Source organism: Harpia harpyja, chromosome 4 (assembly GCF_026419915.1).
Source record: "Harpia harpyja isolate bHarHar1 chromosome 4, bHarHar1 primary haplotype, whole genome shotgun sequence".
NCBI lineage: Eukaryota > Metazoa > Chordata > Aves > Accipitriformes > Accipitridae > Harpia > Harpia harpyja.
The window spans coordinates 80,592,459-80,620,414 of NC_068943.1; the positions used below are offsets into that span (position 1 = coordinate 80,592,459).

At 39.9% G+C, this 27,956-nt stretch overlaps 1 protein-coding gene across 2 annotated transcripts in view; it reads right to left on the reverse strand.

Moving 5' to 3' along the window:
• Window positions 1–27,956, reverse strand: part of NSF (N-ethylmaleimide sensitive factor, vesicle fusing ATPase) — an 83,486-nt gene that overhangs the window by 32,670 nt on the left and 22,860 nt on the right. For both annotated transcript variants that reach the window (XM_052784956.1, XM_052784957.1), the window contains exons 4-11: window positions 27,690–27,729; window positions 23,698–23,864; window positions 22,395–22,502; window positions 21,675–21,750; window positions 16,363–16,518; window positions 4,230–4,429; window positions 2,195–2,360; window positions 1,566–1,640 (exon numbers count right to left, since the gene is read on the reverse strand). In XM_052784956.1, the coding sequence (XP_052640916.1) occupies window positions 1,566–1,640; window positions 2,195–2,360; window positions 4,230–4,429; window positions 16,363–16,518; window positions 21,675–21,750; window positions 22,395–22,502; window positions 23,698–23,864; window positions 27,690–27,729 (988 nt within the window). The remainder of the gene's footprint in view (window positions 1–1,565; window positions 1,641–2,194; window positions 2,361–4,229; window positions 4,430–16,362; window positions 16,519–21,674; window positions 21,751–22,394; window positions 22,503–23,697; window positions 23,865–27,689; window positions 27,730–27,956) is intronic.

Sequence of the window (27,956 nt, forward strand, 5' to 3'; positions counted from 1 at the left end):
AAACCCCAGCTAGTGCTCTAGCTGTCTCTCTAGTCCTCACATCTTGCATGAGCTACGTGCACAGTAATGCCTGATATAAACTGTTTCTTGGAGTACTCAAGGACAGCATTAACTCTGGAGCATTAGCATCAGCTCCCTGCCCAGGTTACCTCTGCGGCTGCCTCAGTAGTCATCAGCTTCCCTTCCTCATTCCTTCTCTTACCTAAAATCTTTCCCTTTCAGCTATCAAAAAACTCCTTCCCATTTCTGGCTCTTTCAAAGAGTGACATTACCCTTTAAGGATAAGAGAAAAAATCCCTAGCAAGCTCTTAAGATTACATTGCTAGATCAGATTTCAAGAGTTTCCCCGCAGTTCAGACCGGCATTGACAATTACAATTTTGCCTGCCACTCTAGCATGATATCATATGATTTTTAGTGTTATATGGCCATTTTAATCTAATTTTCTGCAACTGAAAGGAAACAAAACATAATACTCATGGCCTTACCTGTTCCTTTTCTGTGAATCACTACAGTTTGAGAATTTTTACCTTTTCAATAGTCAGTGCCTAGCTCAGAACATAGAAAATATTTTGTGACATTTGTATGTCTGTGGAAGGTTAGGGGAAAATGTTTTATGCACTCTTCCAAACTACACATCTGAAACTGCATATTCAATCTCTATATTAAACACAGATCTTAACCAATTTGAGTTTCTCACTACAAGACAGGATCATTAAGCTTTTAATCAGTTCCAGGCTATTTTCTATTGAAACTTTGTTCTGTGAATTGTTAATCTCAGAACTGAGCACCACAACCTACTTGCCCTTTAGACTCCACCATGATCTTTACTGATCAAACTTTTGATTTCAAATGCAAAGTCAGAGACTTGTTTTCATGAATCTAAGATGGTCTGGGCTTAATTTCTTAATAAATCCTACATTATCGGATATTCCATTATTTAATCTGCATTGGTGTCAGGCAGATGTGTACAATTACAAAAGTCCCTTTTAAGTTACTGACAGATAGTATTCTTTTCCAGCTCACTAGAATAAATGGCTAACAGAGCTCTTTGGCCCACTTTTAGTTCTGTTGATACAGGTAATCCAGACCTGCTGATTTCAGAAGCCAATAGCCAATGCTGTTTCACATTTGCAGTTCCTGCAGTGAAAGTCACCATTATCACTTCATGCAAATAAAATGATCTGCACTTTCTCCAAGTCAAGAATTGCTCACACGCTGTACTTGCCTACTCTACAAGTTCAACAGTTCCACAGTTTCCATGTAGGAATGGTCTGGTGCCATTACTTGGCTCCTTTCATTCATGCAAGAGATTCAGGGTCCTGCCTGCCCATACCTATCCATTCTGCTGGACAGAAACTGATATCAGGTCAATGGCTTATCAGCAGGTAAGTCTAAAATGGTACTTTAATTGGCTGATTAAATTTACATGTAATATTATGGAGGGAGCTGCATGAAGTTTAGCACCTATGCCATCCTGGTTAATTATTCATATTATGACATACATTTGCTTTACTATTGTAAGTACACACGAGCTCATGTATTGTTATATGCCAGCTTGCTTACCAATCTCCATTTTCACCTCCAGTCTCCCTGGTCTCAGCAGAGCCTCATCAATCAGGTCAGGTCTGTTGGTCATTCCTAAATTGAAAGTTAATAGCAAAATAAGCATTATCTGAGCTTATTAAGTGGGTCTCCAACTCCTGAATACAGCCCATAGACTTAAGAAGATACCTCAAAGAGTCTCAAAAAACAGACAAAAGATACCCATCTTCAGAAATATTGGAAAAGTCATGCCCTGAAGTACAGTCAGGGCAACAGGGATCAAACCTGTACTTGTGACTGTATCTGCAGGGCTCCTGGCACCAGGACAACTAGACAACACAGCTAGAGAAGCCCCACTCCTCCATAGGCTGATACATCAATGCATATCATTCCTTGCAAGTTTTCTTAAATTATGAAACATTTGTTATCAAAAGCTAAAGGAGGAAATTGTTGAAAGCAGCAATATCAGTTGATTACAGCACCACCTCCCTTTAAATCTGCTACTGATGCTTGTCAAACAGCAGTCATTCAGCTTGGGTTAGTCCAAACAGATCCAATACCAGTAACAGTAACTTAGCTGACCTGCTATGAGGAAAATATCAGCAGTTTTCAACCAGACCCCATAACAGAGAAAGTAAGCACCATCATACCAATCACTAGGATGTTATTGAGCTGCTCTACTCCATCAATTTTAGACAGCAACTGGTTTACAACAGTATCATGGACTCCAGTGCTACCCGCCATGCTTCCTCTCTGCTTGCAGATTGCATCAATCTCATCAAAAATGATGATATGCACACCACTGTTTGCTCCAAGCTATTGGAGAGAAAAACATGTCAGGAATGCCACGTCATCACCGAAAACAATCCAAACAAAACAGTAACTTCTCAACAAGCTCAGCCACACAGGTACAGAACATTAATACCTCCAAGTGGTTTTAGTATCACATTACGTATGTATGAGATCCCTTTCCAGAATAACATCTTGCCATCCTCCAAAACAGGGTGGTTGGTAGGCTTTGCCCAAACATAGGACTTCACAGCTGACACTGGTAAGAGCAGCAGTGTTTCAAGGAAGAGGACTGGACGGAACAAGAAAAGCACAAGCCCAAAGCTGGAACATACAGCTCAGACAAAGGGTCACAGTACTCAGTATCTGGGAAAGCCCTCTGGAAGGGAGACAGAGAACAAAGTACATCTGTGGAGGGATGCACCCAATGTGGGAAATACCCCAGGTTGTACTAAAGTTAGAAAATATACGGCTTGCCAGAGTAACTTTGTTCTTAACATTTTTAAAGAGTCCATTTGCTCAGTGACAATCAGGAACAGAACTGCTTATTTCCAGGTTCACTCAAAGGTGAAGCAGTTGCAGCTGGTAAGAGAACAGGATACTTTTTGTGACCGTATTATGAAGCTTTTTCCCTTCAAATTCCACTTCTAAAACATCTTTTGTGGACAGTGGAGACCATGTTAACACTGGGTAAATGTGCTGTCACTGGCAATCTGCCCCAGACACAAGTCATTACAATACCAACCTTTTCGAGACCTTTTTAATCTTGCAACTTGTCATCATGACCATCCCCTCCAGCCAATATAAAGTCTATTTTAACAGGTGTGTTATTGCAGAGGAAAAGAAGCTCACAGCTTTCAGTTATATTGCAACAACCAGAGAGAAGATTGTTTACATCGGTACAGGTTACCATGCAAAGCTGACTTACTTATTAATAAATCTTTTGCAGAAGAAAATCAAATTATTTCAAGCCACTAGCAAAATCTGCAGTCGTTAGGCATAAATAAAATTAAGGGATACAATGTCCTTTGCTAATGTCTTCTGAAAAGACTTCCCTACATTTAACTGTGACTTGCCTGACATTGTATTTTCTTTACCAGAAAATCTATCAAGTCATCCACAGCAGAGAAAAGTTACCATAGCACACATGAAATAAGTATTTACACCTTCTAACTAAAGATTGAGCTTTTGATAGCCAGCTGAAGTAATGGATAAAAAAAAAAGTTTGGAAAAAACCAGAATCTTTATCTCCACTTCCAGTTTCAAATATCTAGACTGCCAAGTTTCAAGACGCTATTCTCATCCATCAGCTTTCTGCTGAGAAAAATTAATAATGTATCAATTACAATGCTTCAAGGATTATAATTTACTTACACTAATAAGCCTGTAACCCAAAAACCTGAAACCATGAAAGCTTATTTGAAATTCATCCTATGTTATGTGCCACCTGAATTTAGTAGCAAAAATCCAAATAGATTATGTCTCTCCCACAAAAAAACAAAAGAAAAGAAAAAACAGAGCAAAATTTTTGCAATCCCATTTTCAAGCACTTTTTGAGCAGGTGACACACCACATAATACAAAGCATAGCAGGATGGGCCCTACTGTATTACTTTAAAATAACTCTGCATGGAATTTAAACAAACTGTCCATCTTCAGCATAGCTAGCTAGAAGACCAACTACCTTTTCAGGTTCTAAGATTGTTTTTTCAATTGACAGTGTGTGAATCTGTAAAACGCTAATATTCAGTGACTTGCAAGGAATAACTATAATCACAAGCTAAGCAGTGACTCAGTCTCTTAATGCAAGCAGTAATTTTCTGATTATAAACCTCCTTTCCGGTCATTCTTTAGGCACATTTATACTGACTATGCTATTTATCTATGTTTGCATTACCCTTCTTTGTTCTTCTTCTGCATCAGCAAACAGCTTGCGGATGTTGGCCTCAGATTCGCCCACATATTTATTGAGGATTTCTGGACCATTGACCACCTTTGGTTCTCTGGCATTCAGCATCTTGCCAATCTGTCTCGCCATAAGTGTTTTACCACAGCCTGGAGGTCCATACAAGAGAATGCCTTTCACATGCTTGCAGCCTAGAACAAGAGAGAACAAGTTTAGAAAGCAGGCTTATGATGGTAACAGCAATACATTGAAGAGGAAATTGCTGCTTACAGTAGGGGTGCTTTTACAGGGATCTGGCAGAGATGTGCATTAGCCTTAGCTCTACTCGGTGCCTTTATCAGTGAAATTCAAACAGAATTGCCAGACTGGATCAGAGTCATTCCAATGATCTGGCAAGGGCCAGGAAAAATAACCCATAGAACAGCACAAATGCTCTCCCATGCATTAGGCATGCTAACTTAATAGCTAAGGACTGAAAGCTTGAATTATAACTTCTCGTTAGTAATACAAAGCAACAGAGATCACTTGGTAAACACGTGAATAACAATTTTCAGTTCAACAAAACCCAAGAGTAGGTCCCACGGATACTGATCATCCCCAGGTACTGAGGAGCTGCAGGTACGTTTTCTACATCACCATATGGCCTGAACACCAAGCAAAGACGTACTAGCAATTTAGGACAAGCATGTACTGCATCTGGTTCATTTATCTCTTCTCCTAGAGGGACACACAGTGCCTACAAAGGTAGCCTTCCTTCACAGAAGAGTTTCAACTGAGTTTAATTTTCAGGTATGTAAGCAAAATGAAGCATCAGACCTTCAAAGTTACTCAACTGACAGTTTGCTCCCAGTGTAGACATAGATCAAACACATTAATCTGATTCTTGAAAGAGAAAATGAGGACTATCATGTAATAATGTCTAACTTTTTAGCCCTGTATTGGGCTTTAATGAGTCCCATATAGTAGTACATCTAGTTCTGATAGCAAGTTCATAGGACAAATATTGAGAAAACTGAAAAAGGCCTCTAAGAACCACTAGAACCATGAGCCCAAAAAGCTTGACCTGTAACTAGAAAGACGTGAAACATTATCATTTATTCAAATAACAGGACTTCAGATCACTGTGCATGAGCACTGGCGTTTAAATTCTCTCCTCTAGGGAAACAGAAGATATAATGGTTGCAATGGTTGCTGGACATGTCCCATTCAGCAACAGGCACAAGTTTCCTAAGTGTGCACACAACTCCTGACAGAAGTTCCCAAGTGTGAACAAGAAAGTTTTCCCTGAAGGATTCTGGAATTTTGGATACACAGCTTGTGAGCCGCAGACATATTTTATCAACTCTCTGAATATCATTATGCCTGAATATTTCACGCTCTGCCTTATACTTTGCTAAGAGAGGTTGTGGTAACAGCATGTGTCTACGATGAAGTTTGTTTTCTTCATTTAATGGGACTATCAGCATTTAGACAAGATCTAGCCAGACAGAAAAAGTAACTGCATCAAGACAAAACCTTTCTCCTGGGATGAATCTGAAGGGGCTGGGGTTGGAAAACCCTGAAACAGGAGAGCAGAGATCATGTATCAGCACCAAGTTTTAAACACTGAGCACCAGACTCAGGGAAAGCCTCAAAGAAGTAGAAAGCCACAGTTTCATAGCAGAGGCATCTAACTACAAAAACAGCATAGGAAAATAGAAGTTACCTAGAGAAGACAACACAGGAGCTATACACCGCCCAATTTAAAAGACAGGTACAAGACAGATTCAGGAGGAGAGCGAGTTTGGATATTGTCTGGTCACAGAGTGGTAATGAAAGAGAAGAGAGAAACATGTAATTTATTCTGTCTAGATCCTTGTATTTCCAGCAGACCTCCTTTTTCTATTTTCCAGTTGATATTGAAGATCAAAGAGTAAACACAAAACTACAAGCAAACACATTTATTTTCAACATTTAGGACACAGCAGGTATTTCAGTAATTTAGTTCTTCCTATGCAATTTCAAGCACAATAGGAAGTATTAGTTCCTCACTATATCGCTTCACTTTTCCCATGGAAAAGACAGATGTGCAGATAGCAAAACACTCAGCCTACATGGAGTCAAGATGTCCTCCTCATGTTTTAGACCATCTTGGCCACACACAGCACCAACACCAAGTTGACAGACTCCTTCATCTACTGTCCTTCCTCTAGAGTAATAACTAAATCACGCCACTGTCATCCTCACCAACCAGACCAGCGAGGACATCCCAAGTAAAGAGACCCTAAGGAAGCTGAAACCACTGTAGCCTATGGGAAAACAGCACATTTGGAATCTGCCTCAATGAAAATCTCAACTTTGAACACAAGTGTTTAATTACAGAGGTAGGGAATTCAGTAGCACCTTCTCCTTTTCTCTTGCTCCATTTCACTGCTGCACAAAATCCCTACATATGTTCTCCGGACAAATGAGGAACACAAGATATCCCTACATGTGAAGATAAAAAACCCCTATGTTTTGTTTCAAGAAAATTTATCTAAAACCTTAGAAAGCTTGAAGTATTAATTGTTTGAGGTAAAAAGCAACACAGCAATTAGCAGAAACTGTTCCATGCTGTAGATGACATTCACAATGCATTCATTTTGTACTACGCTCTTGCAGTTTGACTTTAAGGATGCAAACAATCCACCAAGAGTCCTGCAATGCTTAAGATACACATTAAAAGCAAAAACCAAAAAAGTAGCAAACTGATGGCACAGAGCTCAGACTTAGAGGACCTGAGTTCAGTTTCTACCATCATCAAAAGTTTCACGAGCTTGGGCACACAGAGTTATTTATGTCACCCACACAGAATGACTTCCCTTCTGGTTTTCGGCTTGTCTCAGCTGCATGGTAAGTTCACCCCATACAAAAGAGTGCTCACGGCTGCACAGACCTCATGGCAACATTCTGCCTTTAAAGAACAAGTACTTTTCTCCTTTATTAACTTACCAATACTCAACTGTGATTTCATTTACTCCTGAATATTATAGTGACAAAGAATTAATTTCAATCTGAGTAACTGCTCAATACAAAATAATTTCTATTATCCACATGCATTGCTCGCTCTCTCTTTCAGGTTGTTCATTCACTGAAATGAAGTTTCAGAAGAACATTGCTATGAGGAATGCCTGATCCCCTACCAAAACCCCAGAGAGCAATACTTCTACATTGAATAAGCACAGTAATAAAAAGCTGAAAGATTTTTCTGGGCTTCTCTGCAGATAAAAAAAAATTTACTACAAAAATCAAGAGATCTAGCTAAGAAGAATTCATTAGTCAACTTTCAGGCATCTACGACTCAAAAACATAAACAACATATACTGTCAGTAAAGACAAATTTCACACAGGAACAAATGAGGCATAGATAAATTAAAAGCTATTCCTGTCAAATCAATGTCACGAAAGGTATTGTTAACGTGTTTCGTGGAGGAACATGATCACCTATGTAGCCAAACAGCACAAAGCAGGATTTCGATGATGAGTGATGCTTTGAAGGGAAATCCCAAGCAAACTGATGCTCAGACAGCTCCACTGTGCTCAAGCAAGAGAGACTATCAAAAGGCTACTGGCAAGTCAGGGCACATGTACATAAACAGGCCTGGGAGCATCCTGGAAGAGGCAGGAAAACTGTACCACAGAGTATCATTTTTCTCTAGTACACTTTCAAAAAAGAAACACGAAGAACAGTCTGATCCTTTTTTTTTTTCTCTGTTTTTCCTGCAATTCACAATCTCTCTCCTAGAATGGGGTGAAACCTAGTTATACCCACTAGAAGCTTCTCTTCTACAGCCCAAAAAACCTGAACTTCTTGAAAAGCCCAAATATTCCCCTCCTCTGCATGAGCTAACATAGCCTTAGCACTATGGGAGATGAGACTTCAGGTGCAGCTGAAGCCTCCTAGGATTTTCACACTCTTCCTATTCAAACTTGCTTATCATGAGAAAGCATCATCTCTTATCTAATAAATAAATTTAAAAAAAAAAAAAACAGGACAGAAGCTGTTGCGGGAGGGAAGGGAAGACGGCTGGTCAAAGGTAGGCCACTGCTTCAGCTGCCTGCCAAAGTCCTCAGCTGTACAATGTCATTAGCTATTCACCCCTATAGAGAAAAAAAAAACCAAACCAAAAAAAAAAAACCAGCTCTGGGACACAGCAGATTCCCAGAGACAACCTGACAGCTACCAAACCTTACCCAGACAAGCTCAGCCAGCATTGGGTAGTCCACACTCAGTCTTTAGCAAGTAAAACCAAACGCGTGTTCCCCCACACCTGAACATCAAGGATATTACTGACCATCTGCTGCAAGACTTGGTTGCCACTGAATGGGCAACAGTGAGAGCTGGGTCTTAGCCAGGTGGAAGAACATTCCTGAAACCAAAGCAATTAGGTCCTCTTCAAATAAAATTGCCACAAGCTACGCCAGTAAAGACTTCCCTGTATAGCTACATTCACCTGGCTAAAATTAAAGTTTTAAACACAAGCAGGACTTTATTAAAATAGACAGGTGATGACAAACTACAAATGTTAGTCTCAAATCACAGTGGGATCCTATGCACTACACAGGAATTTTGATTAAGTTTATCTCCGCTTTGCTGATTTCACCAATGCAGTCCAAATGTCAATACTATTATGAGAATCTTATAAACACAATTTATTAGTAGTGCAGACATCTCTAACTTGTTAAGCTTACCATTAGGACTCCAAATCAAAGGTCATTCCTGTAACATGATACTTAATTATGCAACTTAATGACATACAGTTAGAGGCTGAATAGGTATGTCAACAGGAACTAAAATATACCAATATGGGAAACATTCTACACAAAATATCAGGGAAGAAAAAAAATCATAAAAACTGGTAAGAATGGAAGAGTTACTAGTGTTACCACGAGAAGTCAAACACTATTTTGAACCAGAATGTCACTTACCCAAAGACAAGATAAAGTTTATTTGTTCAACTCTCACTATTCACTTTTTTTGAAAGATCAGAAGAAATGTTTTAGTATAATAGGGATTTTCTACTTGGGAGTGTAATTCCCCTTTTAATTAAAATCAAAGCATTCTGGTGTGATTGTATCATTCAGATGCACCTATCGGGAATCTGCATTGATAGTAAAGTACTGATCCTGAATACATCAGGGAGAGATGCTTATCTTTGCACATTAATCTTCAAGCAGGTTAGAGTAAGATCAGGGTTCCCAGACTTCACCTGCCACACAGACAAAATTTCCCCAAAAATATAGCTGGGTGGAATTTCCCCCTCCTCTCATCCTGTAAGCCGAGCATTATTCCAGCCTACATCACTGCCTCCAGTTAATCTTCCTGTAGGATTTACGTGCTACCGACAAGTAGCAAGACTGAAGTAACTTGTTTCTGCTTTTAATTCAAAGCTGAGACAGGGAAAAGGCTACAGCCGAAACAGAAGGTTTTACTTTAAGTGGACTCTCAATAGCCAGTTTTTTTGATCTGTCAAATCCTTTGCCATTGTAAGGAGAAGGCAACCAAGTCAGTAAGTTCCTTCTAGATCTTTGAAAAGAGCTTTCTCACTATATCTTGTTTGTCTGCGAGAAGTTTAATGCATGCATATATAAGGAGGCAATAACTAGATTTACGACAATGGCAGGACATTTATCAATTTCTGATGGAATGTGATAAAAATGAAAATAAATCAGCCTTAGAGAAGCTTCCAACAGAATGCCTTTGGCCACACAAACAAAAATCATGACTCTCAGAAAAAGAGATTTTGATAAGAGCATATATAAAACAAACCAATCTTTAAAAGAAGTCATCACTGTAGCAAAAGAGTAAATGCCTTCGCGTCTTAATAGAGGAGCTATAAAAATGTAGTTAATTTAAGACGAAGATTATGCAGAGCTGTTGGATTGATTGCTGAACACAGCAGCTGATGTTTACAGTCATATCCCACCTGGATGTTAATAGCCATAAATCTCATCAGCATTCTCTACTTTTTAGAATAAAGCTGGATCATTTCTGCCTACTTAGAAAGTCAACACGATGTAATCTGTAAATTCCTTATGGAACACTTACCCACAGAGAATTACAGAGTTAACAAGTACCAACATACCAGGGTCACTGGGATGTCTCAAGGCCTGGTTTTCCAGCTAGAGAAAAACTGTGGTTGCCAAGCAGTGGTGATGATGCCTGCTAACTAACACCACAACTGCAACCATATGGAGTGAAAGTCCTCTCAGTATCTGGTGATCACTATGGCCATCAACACAGAAATTCCTTGCAGCACATTTAGTGTAAAGCCCCTTTCCTTCCTTCTAAGCCTGCCATCTGTGACCTTCACTTCACATTTCCATGTTCCTATGTTGAAAGAGTAAACGTTTTTCTTTCCTGGCCATGCAGAATTTTGAAGCCCTCTCTCTCACATCCCTCCCACTGGCCACAGGGAACCATGTGCTTCAGAGAGAGTAGAGCATTTCATTTTATAATCACATTAGGAAGAAAAGACCCAGGAAAGCATTGGTCCACTTCTCAATAAAGAAGAAAAGCTAACAACAGAAAATGTTAAGTTCAAACTGCTACATACTTTTTTTACACAAATGAAGACTTCATGTGTTATGTGGAAGGTAATATCAGTGACAAATGGGCAAGAATAGGAAATAGCAGTAGGAAAAGAACAAGAGACAGCCCTCAACAGTATTAGATATTTGCAGATTACCTGGACATGAACTTCACCCAAGAGCACTCAGAGAGAGTGAAATCATCTCAAAGTCACTGAGAACTTGGACAGGGTGGTTGAGACACTGGGCGGAAGAAAGTGAATGTCATCCATAATGTTATAAAGCAAAAACGAAGGGAGCCATGGGGTTGGACTAAATCTCAAGAGATCCCTTTCAATCTCAACTATTTTCTGATTGTGTGGTATAGACCTATCACTAACTTAATTCCTGGAAAATGATGGCACAACATCTTTTTAAGTAGGTAGGAGAAAACAAGGATACAGGAAACAGCCAAAAGGAATTTATTAGATCTGCCTGAGACAACTTCCTTCTAGGAAAGAGTAGATCACACACAGAGGGCTTGAGAAAACAAATAAAGCAATAGAGGGAGATTTAGACTTTCATAAAGATGTAAATAGGTCTTATACATCTTCATAAACGTGTAGGAAAAACACAGGCTGAATGAAGTTGAAAAGGTAGACAAAGTGGATGGAAAAAAAAACCACAAACTTTAAAGCACAACAAGAAAGGATCCATCCTGAATTTACTGGTATGCAGTGCTTTTATTTATAGCCTGGAAGATGGAACAGAGTACACCTATTAAATCTGCACATTACAAAGCCAAGATCTACAAATACACTGACGGGCAGGACTAAATTCATTTAAAAACAATGTAACTTGATGCACAAGTTTCTAAATTGGAGTAGCAATAATTAACTGCATGTTGCAAAACAAAAAAAAATCATCATACTGAGAATTATAAACAGGTACATACACCCAGGCACAGATAAAACCTGCCAATTGACCTGGAACTGATTAGCACCTCAGTTACCGTGCCCTGTTTAGGTCATCACACCTCTAAGCAGTAAAGAACGACCAAGGGAAGAGAAACAACAACAACTGGTGATCTAGAGGTTATGAGAAATGGTTTAAGAATCTGAGATCTAGCCTCAAGAATACTGAAGAGAAACAAACTGACAAGTATGTAAAAGCCTTGTCCAAAAACATAAAAGAAATAAAACAATATATGATGAACTGCTACAAGACTGAGAATAAAGACTTGAAAAATTTTGACAGTAAAGATGCTCTAAGCAGTGGAATAGGCTGCCTTGGGAGATTCTGGCATTTCTATAACCTCAATTACAGGTTAGACATGTCTGACACTGATTTTTCATTAAAATTATCCTATTTTAAGAATAGACTGGATGAGATCCTTTCCATTATTATTCTTCTCTTATAGTAGTTGAGTACTTCAAGAACATTAATGTATTAATTTTTAAGATAACTTAAAAGACAAGCCTCCATTTCATAGGCAGAATCCAAGAAAGAAAATAATATCTGAGTATCTGCTAATTTGAATGTTCATCTCATGTTTTGTTAATACTTCACTTTTATATAGTGAGCTGTACTTCAAAAATGCAGAGCACTGAAGCCAATTGATCCCAAGAGATCAGAGGACAAGTTAAGACGGTTACCAGGAAATAGAAATCACCTTGGAAAAATCTGATTTAACCTACTTATTGATGGTAACAGGACAGGATGGGGAATTTTGGTTCCATTTCAATCTCTTAAAAGGAAAGTGATCTGTAACACCAAACATTTCTATACCTATTAAACCGTAACAACAACATGTGCATACAGAACCTGCTTTTTCAGCAGCCTCTGCAACAACTAATGTGCCACCTAAGTCAGAAAAATCACTTCCCTGCTGAAAGTCAAGATTGTGTTTCAATGCATGGAGACACTAGAGTGTTCTTTAAAAAGAAAAACAAGAGTTCAATACTAGCATTTTCTTTTCAGGTCTGATAAAACACTTTTCAGTTTTGTTGAAGTTTACATCTCCAGGCACCAAATATCAAAAACTTTAGTCCAAATGGCTAAATATCTGTTGAAGTCAGGGCCAGGGGGGAAGCCAGAGAGTGAACAGTGTTATAATAAGTATTCAGCAATCATCTTAATGTTAGACAATGGCACAAGCCACTGAATGACCTGAATTTAAAGTCTCAGCAGAAAAAACAGCATTTAACATGGATGAGAAGAAAGGGCTTATCTGCAAGAATAAAGTTTAGAAAAATGTAATATTTATCAAATAAAAGGAGGAGCTTTAGCTTGAGCAAGAGGATGCTTTGAATTGCAACAAAGAGTAACCAAAACCAGCCTGCAGTTCACCATGAAGCTGCACAGCTTTACTATGAGCTGGACATCATAGAGATCCGGAAAGGGCTTGAAAAGGAGGATGGTTCCCTAGAAATACAGCTTTCGTAGGGCTGTCCTTCAGAAAGAAAGTGACTGCTATCCTACCTCCATCAGTGCCCTGCAAGTGTAAAGTTCCTTCCTTAGAAGTATTTGTACGACAGTGAGGCCTCATTCATGGCACTAAAAAGGAGTGCCGCTTCTGTTTCAAGACACCTTCTTCCTCAATCCTCATCTGGATAAGGATTTATTTTCATTTGGCAGTCACAAGATTATTAAGAGACAAGCATTAGGTGAAAGACAGCAGCATCACTGATGTTCGTGATGCTAAAGAATCTCCAGTAAATGACTGCAAAACTGTAGCCTTAAAAGCAATCAGCTTAGATTGATGAAGGTCCCACTGTGGTTCAAAAGTGACCTTACCCCTACTGACCACTGTCTTCCTCCTGCTGCCCCTGGCATTCATGTAGCTATGTCACATCAAGCCAATCAGGGAGCTGAGCTAGCTGAATACTAATCATATACATTTTTTTTATTAGCAGTACTTTTTGCTTCCAATCGTATTAGCTCTCTACAGAGCCATACACGCACAAAGCTACTACCATGGTAGAGGTGGTAGATACGCGTACAGGAAAGGCATGGGTTGGGAAAAGTAAATTGCCCCTTTCCAGGGCAGCAGAGAGCTATGGCAAGGTTTAATGACCAGCTGAAGTTGATCCAAGATTTCTTTTCTTGGATAAACCAAAGATTGTAGCATCAGAGTAGTATTTACACCCTTGGATGATATGGTTAACTAACATTGATTTATATGCTCCAAACCCAGAACATTCCTTGGAAGTTAGATAAACCACACACAAATTGCAAGTAATTTTTGAACAGTCTATAGAGCCTCTATGTAGTTACAGGACAGAAATATTTATTGCATTTGGCATGGAAGTTGCAGTCTGTGAACACTGGGCAAAAAACAGAAATGGGTGAGCATTAGAGCACCAGATAGCAAGCAAATTCTTTCTTTTCCTTTCCTAATAAATTATTCACAAAGGTGAACAGCTGTCACACTGACATTTCAGATCTGAAATATAGTTAAGAGCAAGTTATAACTAAGGCAAAGAAAATGAATGTCAGAAAGTGTTGTTTTTTCAAATTTCAGATAAGCTTTTTAGCCCTAGGGTTAATCAGAGAGCTAGAGAGCTCTGTTTGGAGTCTAACTTCTTACCAGAAAAATGTTTCTTTGTGTAGTATGTGTGTAAACACGCACAAGTAAGGGTATATGTAAATAATATGGCACACCTTTAATTCATTGCCCAGGGTAATCAAAATACTAGTGGTCCTTCAGAGAATCTTCTTCTTCCTGTATTAAGCAACACCAATTAACAAGAGGAACTATCTGAGCAGCATACCCTGCAAAGCAGCTCCACAACCTCACCCTGCAGTCAGCAAGGTTTCCGACCTTTTCCAGACGTACCTGATGGAGATGTAGGTCCTCCACAGCAAAGTTAGCTGCTGCACATCGTTACCAAAGTGTGCCCAGCTGTCAGGTTAATTCAGCTAATGATAATACCAAGGGAAAGTAATCATAGTCTGACATATGACTGCTTAACATGCTGCCAGATTGCATGCAGCCAGGGAAGTTGAATAGGTGAAGCTATAGCAAAATGAAAACAAGCTCTAATTATCTCTAGTCTACTAACATATTTCTCACGACAGTCCCGTGACACTGACAAGAATTCCCAAAGTCTAAATCTTTTATCTTCACATATGGTCACAGCTAAAGACTCTGTACTGCAGCCATGAATACATATGATAGTTGCTTCAAAAGGTAAAAATATTTCAAATAAGGGATGCTGGTCCATCCAAAGGCCAGCTGTCAGCATCATTTCTGAACTGGACACAACAGAGTGTCCAGGTAAAAGCTTTTCTTTCCATAGCCAACAGCATTTCTCTCATTTCCTCTCTCTGCAGAGCAGCTAAATATTTAACAAATTTAAGCATTTGATATTCTCAAGCAGAGGCAGAGAAGTTGAGACTTGCTTACAGCCACAAAAACCAAGAGAACCAAGATCAGCTCCCAGAAGGCCTTGGCTATCAGATCGATACAAAGTAAAAAGGCAGGAGAGAGAGAATTGTGCACTAATTGGATTTAGCCTACAGGGTTTCTTCAGTGTTTCTCCGTAAGTATTCAAATTGCTAAGAAAAGACCTAACGCACCTCACAGGGAAGTTTACTTTAACATCAATTCCACAAGCACTGGAAACAGACACACTTTACGCAGCCACACACAAACAGGACATATCTTCTGATGAAAATCTGTTTTGTAATCAAAATCTTGATTGCTTCATTTGTGGGGAGAGGGAAGGTGGATCAAGAAATATAAACATACACAGAAATTATACAGCTATGGATTCCAAGTTTAAATATTAACCCAGAGAGATTATATTCAGAGAACGAGGACCAGCTATAACATCCCCAGCCACATTATGTGACAAAATAAGACACCTGCAGCTGCATACCACTTACTAAAAATTAAAACCAGTACCATTTATCTGCCTGCCAGCACATGTTTACAAAGTAATGGGACTGCCTTTCCTTCCCCCAACCCAAAAAAAAAAAAAAAAGGTTATATTTAGATTCTGTGCTTTTATTTCACAAACTCCAAGACGTGCCACGGCCTGTACATCCTCTACAGCATTTCAAATCTGACCAAGCATAGATCACACAGGATACTGTATTTATTGGGCTAACGCTGTGAGAAGGACGTAAATTTATAGTGCAACTGCCAGCACAACAGATATTTAATATATAAGGCAGGATCATCAAGACAGAATTTCCTTTGACCTATACAGACAGCCCATTGCCAGTAAGTCAGGAATAGGAGCATTCAGTCTCACTGCTATGAATAAATGAAGCATTCAAAAGAATAGGGAGCGTTTCAGTTCCAACAGAGAAGTATTCAGCTAAACCATGTATCTCATTCGTTCAGACATTTCACGTATAGTGTAGAGTATTTGCACTGTTTCTGCGTTTCCCCTTCTCTAGCCAAGTAACAAGAGTATGAAATACATTCGGGAGCAACAGGGGAAGAAAAGGCTTTGTTAGTCTATTAGATCCCTAAGCAACCGCCATATTATAGTATCATAAGATTGTTAGTTGATACCCAGTCTTTACAAACCAGAAACAGGCCTGCATCCTGTACCCCAGCCATACTTCTCTGGATTATACTCACCCATTTGCTCCACAATTTCAGGTGGAAAAACTCGAGAAGCAAAAGCTCGCCGGAAAATATCTGAGAATTCTTTGTCAAGGCCCCCAATGCCCATTTTCTCAAAATTCCAGTCTGGGTTGATGATTGACTGGCGGTTCTCCTTGGTCTTTGATTTACCTGCAAAAAAAAGAAATCGTTTCAAACATGTAGCACAGCAGAATTAAAACAAACAGAAGTACAAATACCAGAACAGTTCTACCAGGTCAGACCCATGTCCAGCTAACTTGATGTTCGGTTCCAAACGTTAGCCAGGAGGATGCACTATGACAAGGATGCCAAGGGTAGTATACCAGAGACTCAGCTTACTTAGTAAACTATTTTCACAGCCTTTCCAGCTGTCCAGTTCAGGGATTTCTTGAGCCAGGTGTTGCTCCTATGTATTTAAGAATCCACAGCAGATTTCTCTGCCACAAGTTTACGGAGGTCCCCTTGGACCCATGTAAACTTAGTACCCAGAGTGCCCTACAGCATCTAGCTCACCATGTCTGCTACTGGCTGCACAACCAAACACCTCCTTTCACATGTCTGCGCCAGCTCCTACCAGCTTCATTTCATGTCCCCCAAGTCTTATACCTGAAGAGACAGTAAATACTCTCAGTACCCACTCTCTTTCAGGCTACCTGGGATGATAATAGGTTTGTCCTGTATCCTCCTCAGTCGTGCCTTTTCCAGGCAGAGCAGACCTCACTTGTTCTTCCTTCCTTATGCAGCAGCTGCTCCACACATGAGCACCCTTGCTCTCCTCTCAGTCTTCTCTATTTCTACTACATCCTTTGACAGACAGGCAGTGCTTTGTTTGTATCTTAAATACAGGTACAAAATTATGCTCCACTTTGTTCATATTCCTTTATTAACAATGTGTAATAATTCTCAACAACCCTACTTAATAATTCTTAACAACAGGGCTCAGGCTGTTACTGAGCACGGGTCCAGCATTTCTTTGAAACTATCATACCTGGGACCTTGGCCCAAAACAGTAGTCATTTTTGACTGAAGTTAGGAGTATTTTTCCTCCCACGCATCACTTTACATTTATTTATAGTGAATTTCCTCTGCCATTTTATTTCTTAGTCACTGAGCTCCATAAGAGCAAGCTTGTCACCTCATTACTCAGTCTTTTTTCCAGTTTATTCAATAATTACAATGAAAAGCAAAGGCCCCAGTAGAAATTCATGCTGAACTCTACTGGAACTGGCTATTTATTTCTACCCTTTCATCAGTCACCTACTCATGCAAGGACCTTCTCTCTTACAGTTCTCTGGTTATATTCTTTTTAAAGAAACACTGATAAAGAACTTTGCTGGAAGAGCTCTGGAAAACAAGCGGACTATGTCAGCCCTTATGCCTGTGCTTTTTGATTCCCATAATGAACTCTGGTGGGGTCATGAAGTAGGACTGCCCTGACAGAAGACAGGCTGACCCCTCCCAGTGTTATCATCTTTATATAGATATCCACTAATTTAATTTATTACAGTTTCTGTTGATTTCTTCCATACAGATTTCAGGTTCAAAGATCTGTAGCTCTCCAGACCTTCTCTAGAATCCTTTTAAAAACAGACAGCACATTCGCCATCTTGCAGTCCTCAGATACCAGAACAATTTTAAGCAAGGTTACACAAAACAATTATGACATCAGCTAGATCCTTTACACCTCAGAAGAACAAAAGCCAGTCTTGGCAAACCACTACGGTTCATTTTGTCTGTTTGTTCCATGACCTCTTCTAGAGCTACTTCAAGTTCAGCCAGATCCCCTAAGCACAGGTTTTTACAGTCTCCATGCAACAGTGTAACTGCCCTCCTTTCCCTTTTGCTGACAAACCACACGTGTTTCAGTCTTACAGAGCTCCTTACTCCCTTTTCAGAGAAGTTTTAAAGTACTCAGGGCATTTAGGAAGTAGGCAATAAGCACAAATGCTCCTATAAGAATACTGCTGAGATGCTGTCAAATCCATGTAGTCTTACCTTAAGTTTATTCAAGGGAATTTATAAACAAGCATTGACACTCTTATCAGTTAGATTGACACTTCCAAATGGCTTTCAGCATCATCACTTTGCTTAGCTACCAGAAAAACCAACAGTAATATAAAAATCCAGAGAGAAAGCAAAGACTCTGAAGATTATCCTTAACTCACACGGAAATTGGATGTCTTGTATTTTCTTAGACTTACACAGTGCTTTACGGGATCGGCCCCGAGGACCATTATATCCCCTAAAAAGCCAGTTGTGGCAAACTACAACTGGCATTGCTACATCAGCATTTTGCCGATTTGTTCCATAACCTCTTCTAGGGATACTTCAAGGCAAGCCAGACAACGAGCTAGCATCTAGAAGTCCAGTAAGTACACTAAACAAAAGTTCTGTGTTAGCTGAATTAGACTGCTATTAATCTTGGTCTAAACACAGCTGGAATCAATATTTCAATTCCAAGTGCAGCAAAACAAACAAGAACACGCCTTTAACTAACACATTAGGGACAACATGGTAGTTTGTATAATATATAGTACTAATACACAGTACCATGCAGGGCACAGTATGCATTTGACTCAGTGATTACTGTGTATTTATTATCTCATTGCTCCACTACAGTTTTTAGATCAGACCACTCACCCAGGGATGTTCCTCTTCCTGTAGAGCTTAGCCTACACCCCCCCCTTCTGGCTGCATCTGATCACAATAAAATTCTTGCAGATTTAATTAAAATATCATCCACTGGTTTTATAAAACATAATTTTATGCTAAGTGTAAGAAATAGAATTTACTTTTTTTTTAAGCGATTACAATTCTTTTCTGTTGAAAAAAAATATAAAGGCCCTTTATTGAAGGCAGTGCTCAGTGATGCTTACTTCACTTCTGTCTCCTCAGAATTTAATTATTCAAAACTTTACAATTCTCCAGAGAATAACAAAGCACATTAGGTAGCTCTGCCTCAGATCAATGAGGAGCTTAAATAAAGTACCAATCTGACAGAAGTAAACTGAGGCATAAACAACTCTTTTGTCTTGTCTGCAGACAATGAAATTGAATCACAGTGAAGGATTCCTATTTCCAATCAATCAGCTCTCCCACAGGACCACTCTTCACACCTATACACACTAGGAGGAAGATCACAGGTCATTATATGGATATTAACCAAGTAAAATATCACTGCTTGCTCTGGTGCAATAAATTGGATTATGTTAATACTCACCTCAAACCGTCCTATCAAAACACAGTAAAACTAAACGGGCTGTAATCATGTAATCACAGGTATGAACTAATTGCCCACGCAAATTTCATTCAGTGCTCTTAAAACTTGTATCGTTGTTAATATGCTTAATTACAGTCATCTACAATTCAGCCTACGGACCTCTGATGGGGTGTTTTTCAGTACAGATGACTGGCTGCCCTTTCAGATAAAAACATCCACATAAGATGCAAGGTATGTGATTACACAACAGCCTCACGTCTCCCCATTTTCTGGAGCGACTGTAGCACGTGAAGCAGACAACTACAGAACATGGAGTCACAGCTTCGCATTTGAGGGAAGATGGCACTTCAGGGCACCATCAAAACTCAGCCTCTGCCACGAGCTCCTGCAATGCTGAATGAGTTGAATTCTACTTTCCTAAGTGGCTACTACGCTCAGATGTTTTATTTCTGTAATAAATACTCAAAGTACTGAGCATTCACAGTCAAGCAGAGCTGTGATTTGAAGCCTACTGCAAAAATAATAAGTATTAAAACTCAACTGAGTATTCAACTGAGTGCTCATCTGAGCTGGCCAGGTTCACTGAACCCCCACTCACAGCAGCCTCCACCTGCCACTTCTCATCTGTGGAAGAGCAGCAGCAAAAGGAGAAGTTTTCTTAGCTCATGGACTCCAGGAAGAAGAAACAAAATAGGAAAGGAAAATGAGAAAAAAGAAAAACAAGAGTGTCTGTTCAAGTACAGGACTTGAATCACACCCAGAAAAGAATGCCTAGAGCCATATTACCAGCAAGGAAGGTATTTGCAACTGTAGGCTTGCCAAGTGTCATCCACTTCGTAACACTGATAAGAAAAGGAAAGGAACAGCCAGACTAACAGAGTGTGTATCTGTTCTGCAGGACAGCTACCATGGTCCCAGGGCACACACAAAGCAAACTGCAGGGAAGCGGCCCTCACTGCCCACTTTGTGGTCCAGGTCCCCATCATTCAAGCTGGTGGCTCTATGGGAACACACCAGATTCCTCCCTAGCTCTACACCAGTTTCTTTCTAAATGGATATGTGGAGGACACATCAATTATTCCCCAATTTCTTTGCTAGTAAAGTCTGAAATTGTACATAACAATTTGTTTTGTTGAGGTTTTAGAAACTGCCTCTTTAAAAAAAAGTTCATAGTTTTATTAATAATCTTGCTGTGTAAACAATTAAAATAAACACACACAATGAACCCGCTGTGCTGTGTTTTGCAGCTGTCATCAGTTTCTGAAGAGCAGGACTTTCAGAAGTCAGGAAAATTGAAGTGCTCTTCAGAAGCTGTCCTCTCTCCTTGAAGAAGAGATACCATTAGAAAAGGGATTTTCAGAAGTTTTGCACTCACTTTGAAATTTTGGCTACACATTCAAAAAAGTTTGCAATTTCCTATTTCCCTGCTGTTTTAATTAAATTCAATTAAAGTGGTGTTGGCTTGTTAGTGTCCCTGAAAATATCATTTTCTGATGTTTAAAGAGTTAAAATATTTCAACTAGTTGTTGACTTTTGCTGAAGCTATTGTTCCACGTTGCCTTTCTAATCTAGGCCTAGGAGTTCAGGTTAACTTCTCTACTCATCTAACTAGATTTGCTATTGTCAGAATCTCTGAAAGTCACACTCACTTTTTCTCCTCCTAGCTCTGTGTCTGTATATTTTAGATACACCGTGGTGGTAAGCATGGTATAGAGACCCACAGAACTGCTCTAGTACGTTGGTCACTTGTGGAGCTTCATACTGGGAGGACAGTGACTTTTATAAAGCCCTTGTTTAGAGGCAGCAAAGTCTGATGGAGGAATGGTGTCTTCTCAGTGCAGTGGTTTTCAAGAGTCCTGAGCATCTACAAACTGCTTTCTAAAGGGTGTGACAGGTTTCTAAGGGATCAAATCCAGTCATCTGGAGTTTAAACAGATACCTGCGAGACATTTTGAGATGCAGTTTTCAATGGGTTAGGTCAACTGATGTAACCAGGAAAACAAACTTTGAGGCTTTCAAGTCTCTGAAGCCTGAAGAGCAGCAAACGTCAAGCATTATTTATCTCTTTGGATACAGTAACACTTACCGATCAGATTGAGAGAGGAATTCTCAGCTTTTTCAAAGGCGACTTGACTGTTTCCAAGAATTAAACCAACCTCAATCTGCAAAAGGGAGGAAAACAAATAATTACATTAAGCTATTAGGCTCAACTTCAGATTGCTCCTTAGGTATCTCTGAGCACATCGCAGAAGGCAAAAAAGAGCAGCAAAAGCTCTACTACAAAAGTAATTGGGAAGAACGTGAAATACCAACACCTCCTCTAAAACTAATATAATTGAATGCACAAGCTCATCAGGTATAGTAAATTGGCTTTTTAAAGTTATTTGTTTAGTTCAAAACCAATTATTTTATTTCAGCAAGATCTAGCAAGTAAAGAAGAAAATAAAATTATGTCCTTTCTACAGAAGGTAAAATCAAAACTGGACTTATCTGGAAGACAAAAAGGCTCAAGAGAGGATGTTTCCATGAATTAGTATCTAAAGACCAGAAGATATTCCTTGTATCTTCCCCAACTCTGCACTTGAGTGGGTGCAACTCTAAGCTCCCACCTGCACAAGCTCAGGAGACTGCATTAAACTGAAAACAATTCTCCTTGTCTTCTCTGAGGCAAAAGACACAGCCAGATGAAACAAATGTGCAACTTCTCCAAATGCAAGTAACCTAAATTCATCCTTACTGCAAGATCTGATCAGTATTTGAATCTCTGCAATCCCTAGGGAATGAACATGAATTCCTGCAAGCCTACCTTCTGCTTTTTGCTTGCTCCAGACTCTCCTTTGAGAATGCTGGGGTCCATAGCTTCCATGTCCTTTACCAACAGGCCAAAAAGTTTGTCATTAAAGCTGAACACAAGCTGTGGAAAGAAAAAACAGAAGGGGATTTTAACTCATTAAAAAGCTAAAAAGGAATTTGATAAGGCTACTAAGATTTGAAGAGAAAGGAGCCTGAAGACTAAGTTTACCACCCAACAAATTCCACGTAGTTTCTACCCTTTAAAGGGCTGGTGTACTGAACATGTCCTTTTCATGTCCCATACTTAAGAGTAACAGAGCAAAAGTTGCAGAACATGAAGTCAATTGGAAACACTCAAAGAAAAACTCTCCTTCCAAGAAAAGCTTCCCTTTCCCCACCTTTTCTCCCTGGCTAAATGTTCTATATCATCCCTTGACATTTTCCTCTCACTTTAAATATTGGTGCTAGGTAAGCAGAACAATTTAGCTCAAACCTTTTTGATCTTTCGCATTTCAGTTTGACAAGGATACCTAAAATATAGTGCTGGAGTAATGACAGACAGAATAAATATTACAAGAAGTAAGGTCCATCCCACAGAAAAGCAGGCTGTCTCTGCACTATTCCCTTCCTCCAAGATTACATTTGCCACTGATTTGAGATTCAGACCCTGCAAGTTGTAAACTACTATGAGAGACAGACCTCGACCTGTCCTGAGAATATGGCAAACCAGAGGCTATCACAGATGTTCACAGGGGCAGAAGCCCACCTGCTGCAGAGCTGAGACGGCTCAGTTATAGGAACATCAGCTTTCAGAAATCCCTAAGTAAAATGCTTCATACCTATTTTACTACTGGAGTCCATAGAGTAGCAATAAATGTTACAATAAAATACACTGCGCTTGAAAGGTGCTACTGAGAATTAATTAAAACGGGTGTTCATTTTGATCTTATATAGAAGTAAGACAAAAGTGACTTCTCAAAAGACTCCAGGAGCTGCTTATATCCAACCAGGCCACAACGGAGAGAGAACGCAGCTCTCTCAAGCCTTGGGATTTTCCTCACAATGAAAGACAGATTTCTTTAGATAAGGAAAGGGCAGATTTTAAACCACTCTGCTCATGCTCTTAGTGAAAGTCACGATGGTTCAACTTTGCATAAAGAAACCATTCACACAATGAACAATTTCTGCCTATTAGCTGTCCTTTGCAGCGCAGTCAGTATGTAGGCATTCTTCAGTATCTTACATCACTGTAGTACAAGCATGCGCATGTTACTTAAGAACATGTTGGCCTTAAAAAAACAAAACAAAACCCACACCTGCTGGCCCACTGAGAAGGCTTGGCTGTTGAACTGCTGGATGAATTCAGCAGCCATCTTGTCTGTGTCATAGGGGTTGGAGTCAATGTTCTTCTTCTGCAGAAAATCTATCTCAATTGTCATTGTGCCAATACACTGCTTAGCCTTGTCGAAAGTGTATAAGGAAACTGTTAAAAAAAAAAAAAAGAAACAGCACATTTCAGAACAGCAAGATCCCTCCACAATATATTAAGCATACTGTGAGTTTGGTAATACACATTCTTCCATTCAGAATCAGTACTCAATAAAATTGAATATATTATTTCTGATAGAGACCCTTATTTCTCTTACATCCACATTCTACTACAAGATCAAAAATACAGCAAATGTATCTCCACTGAAAATACCTACATTTCTTTAAAAACCCTAATAGTCTCCTTTAAAACAGCTCAAACACCATACAAGCTTTGGGGGATGAGGACAATGAAAGCAAATCCGCACATGCTCTAGTACGATAGCTCTATCTACATCTATGGGTTTGGAGGGCATGTCTTCAGAAAGCCCAAAAGCAAGCAATAAGAGTAGTCTTGCCCAGAAAAGCAATACAAGAGGTCATAACTGGTTTTCTCTAACAACAGACTAACTAGCTCTTCTCCAGATTAGGTAGCAGAAAATTAGATTACCTGCGAATTCAAGTGCAGTAATATAATCTATCAGGCTTCTACAGCCCAGAATGAAGCATCAACTACCCTTCATCTCTGACACAGAGGAAATAGCCGCTACCCCAGAGGTGCACTTGGGCCTATCCTAACATGCCCCAGGTTACCATCAGCAATGCAGAATCAATTGAACAGCCTTGAAACAGGGCAGAAAGCAAAGTGGCATGGAAGGTACTTCACAGTCACTGCCAATTGCACCTAATCCACACAGGTCTCAAGTTACATCGCGTCAAAAACAAGAGGCCACTTAGGGCTGTTACTGCTGGAGGGAAGAGGATAGAAAGTAAAGAAGAGCATGGTCCACAACTTCAGGGATACTGTCTCAGCACAATTGATCAGAAGGACAGGATCTCACAAAGCAGACAGTCCTAATAATTCACAGACTGGACTGCAGCAAAGGACAGAAGCAGATGTCTCTCCAGAAGACTGAGGAACATTATAGGTTTGCTTTGAATCCAGAGAAGAAAGTCTCATCTGATACAGAAGTCAGAACTAAGGATAAAGCAGCAGCAGGTAAATAAGAGAAACGTGCTTCACACATAACCTACTATTTCTTATCAAGCCTTTTGGCAGTAGAATGGTTCCAGAACAAACCTGCAGACTCCTGGGAAGATGTGACATCAAAACAAGCATCCAGCATGCTATGATACATGATTAATTCAATTTAAGAGAATAAAGAGAGCCTGTCTCTTCCTTAAGTTGTTACAAGAAGACACATAGGTCATCACAGCATGCACATTTAACATCCTTCCTGGTATAAGAATAGGCCACTAGAAATAAGCTGTCAAAGAAAGATCTTCCAGGAAATAGAGATAAAGATGAAACACCAAACCACTTCCTGAACTGAGGTATATCTATTATATCAACTAGTTCTTTCAAAAAGAGCTATAGCAGCAGGGTTATCACATAAGCCATAGCTTATGAAGGAGGGACTTTGGTCCTGCAACGGGACAACACGAGTTCTTCTTACCTTGCAGGTCACTTCAGGGCAGTTACTTCCTTTTACTTGCCTAACCTCAGGGCTTTGTCAAACAAAAGCTTCCCAAAAGAATATCAGTCCCTGGATCTGGTCACATCACAGAACTGAGGTGTCAACTGAATATGAGTAGTCCTTACATCAAGGACTGAATGCTGGGGGTGTCTAGTACAGAGATGAACAGTAATACACCACTGGGGATGCACTCCAGTAAGCAATATACAGCACCAGCTTCAAAAGCCTGTAACATCCTAAAAACAGAGAGGCAGGCTGAGAAGGTAGCAGTGACCTCCTGGTGAGAATGCAGCTGACACAGCCAGCCCCTGGCTCCAGATGTGCATCTCCAAACGTAGCACAGGAGCTGATGAAACTGAACTGCGCTCAAGGCAAGACAACCGCATCCACTCAAGGCACCCAACCTTTCCACAAAGGCAAACTTACAAGATTCACTCACCTAGAAAACCTTTACCATATCAACAGGGGCTCAACAGGACTCAGCTTCACTATACCACTGAGCAGTGGACTGAATTTAAAACTGGCATTTAAAACAGTTTTCACATTATTAGGGGAACAAGACAAAAAGAGAGCCCTAGTAAATCACTAGTTTTATGAATACTTCTCCCTACCTGTAGAATAGCTTTACAAATCCTTTATACTCAGCAGGGAGTCATATGACATTTAGTCACTCTGCATAAAATTATGGCATTATTTTTCTTTATACATGTTCCCACATAGTTGGTAAGTTTATAGCAAGGTCTAGTACAAGTACAATCACAAATCTGCTCTAACAGCTAATCATGCTGAATATTAGTGTTTCTTTCCCCAAATAACTTTAGTACTAACAAGCATTTATCTGTAAGCCAGCTGGCACATATTACTGATCAGCAACCAAACAAGCGTGAGAAACAAATCAATTTATGGGTCTCCCCCCCTCATTTTAGGTTATTCTTTAGTTTAAAAAACAAAACAAAACAAAATCAGCTAGCAAAAAGAACTGGCTTCCAAGCAAGATCTGTGAGGTATCTAGTTGTGTAGAGAGGCAAACCAACCCACTCTAGTTTGTCACTACAAAAAGAGATCCACAAAGACATCAGACTTCACACTCAAGTACTGATCCATGCCCAGGAACTTGCTGAGACCAAAGGAGCTGAGAAAACAAACAGCCACGGAGTGAGCTTCCCTAACAGTACCTTGCATCCACAGCTGCACCACTTCTCAGTCTAGGTCCTCCTCACTTTTTGACACAGGATGCAGTCAGTCATCAGCTCTGCCCACAATCCTCAAATGAGAGGAGAATTCCTTGGAATCACTGTAAACACCTCAAACGGCAAAACAGTGGCCTAACGAACAGTTTGCTACACCTCAATGACCATAAGCCAGCCAACCACTAGAGCAGGCTTCATCACAGAAACCTTGTCAAAGAAAAGGATAAGATGGCTGCCCCCAGGAGCACACAGGTCACTCCTGATGGTCAAAAGGACATGATCCATTACCCCGATCTGCTGCTGCAAAGAACATGGAGACCTTCCCATTACAAGCTGCTGCCAGGAGTTTGGTCAATACTCCAGAAGCTACAGACAGATTAAACAGCAGCACCTATAACTGACAGTGATGCCAATCGTTCACAAATCAGAGGTAACGATGACAGCACGAATAAATGAAAAATAGAGCATGCAAGCTGAGAGATGCAAATCAGTCTCCTCTTTGAACATCGGGAAAAGCTTGTCAGGCTCAGTTAAGACTTGAAATTGGAATACAAATCTGCAACTTGCACAAACTCAAGATGGCATGCCTTTCCCTTCATCATACTGCAGAATATTCTAGTCAGTTATTGGTGAAAACATCAGTGCTGCTCCCAAAGCTCATCACTCCAGCTACCCAGAGCACACCGCTGGCTTTTGGCAACTCTTAACACTAAACCTTCCCCATTCTCAACACTCAAATTTAGATGCCAAGAATATCCTCAATGACAACAGCTGTTTTCTGTTTGCTGATAAGCTATCTCCAAAGCCACAAGAACAGACTATCCAGGACATGTTAAATGTTCACATCTGCATGTGGACAGTGATGTCCCATACAGAGCTATGCTGATATACTAGTAGTCGTTTCAACAGTCAAAATAGTCCTTCAGGTTTTGAAAATGTTAAGAAACAGAAAGCCTGCAGATATGAGAGCAACTCCCTTTCACTAATGAGGGCCTCATATTACCTGGGGAGGGCTGAAGGATTGGAGATTTTCCAATTTAGTTTCACTTCAGTATGGAAACATGCAATTCAGCTTTTATAAACACGTCACGATCATGCTGCTGACTGACTTACCATCTATCTCTTGTCCGATGGAAAGGCCAGCCCATTTTCTCTGTAAAAACAAGACAAAAACTTCAGAAAGCCTGTCCTTCAGTAGAACAAATGCCCACTCAAAGTCAGCATCCACACTCAGAAAAGCAGGCTCCCCATGAGAACCTGAAGAAGCAGCAAAAAAGGGCGGAATCGGTTTTTACAAAGACCCCCAAATTAACAGGAAACAAGTCAAAAACATGGAATCATTTCCATTAGTAATTCTATTTTCTGACCTCAGGAGGTTGT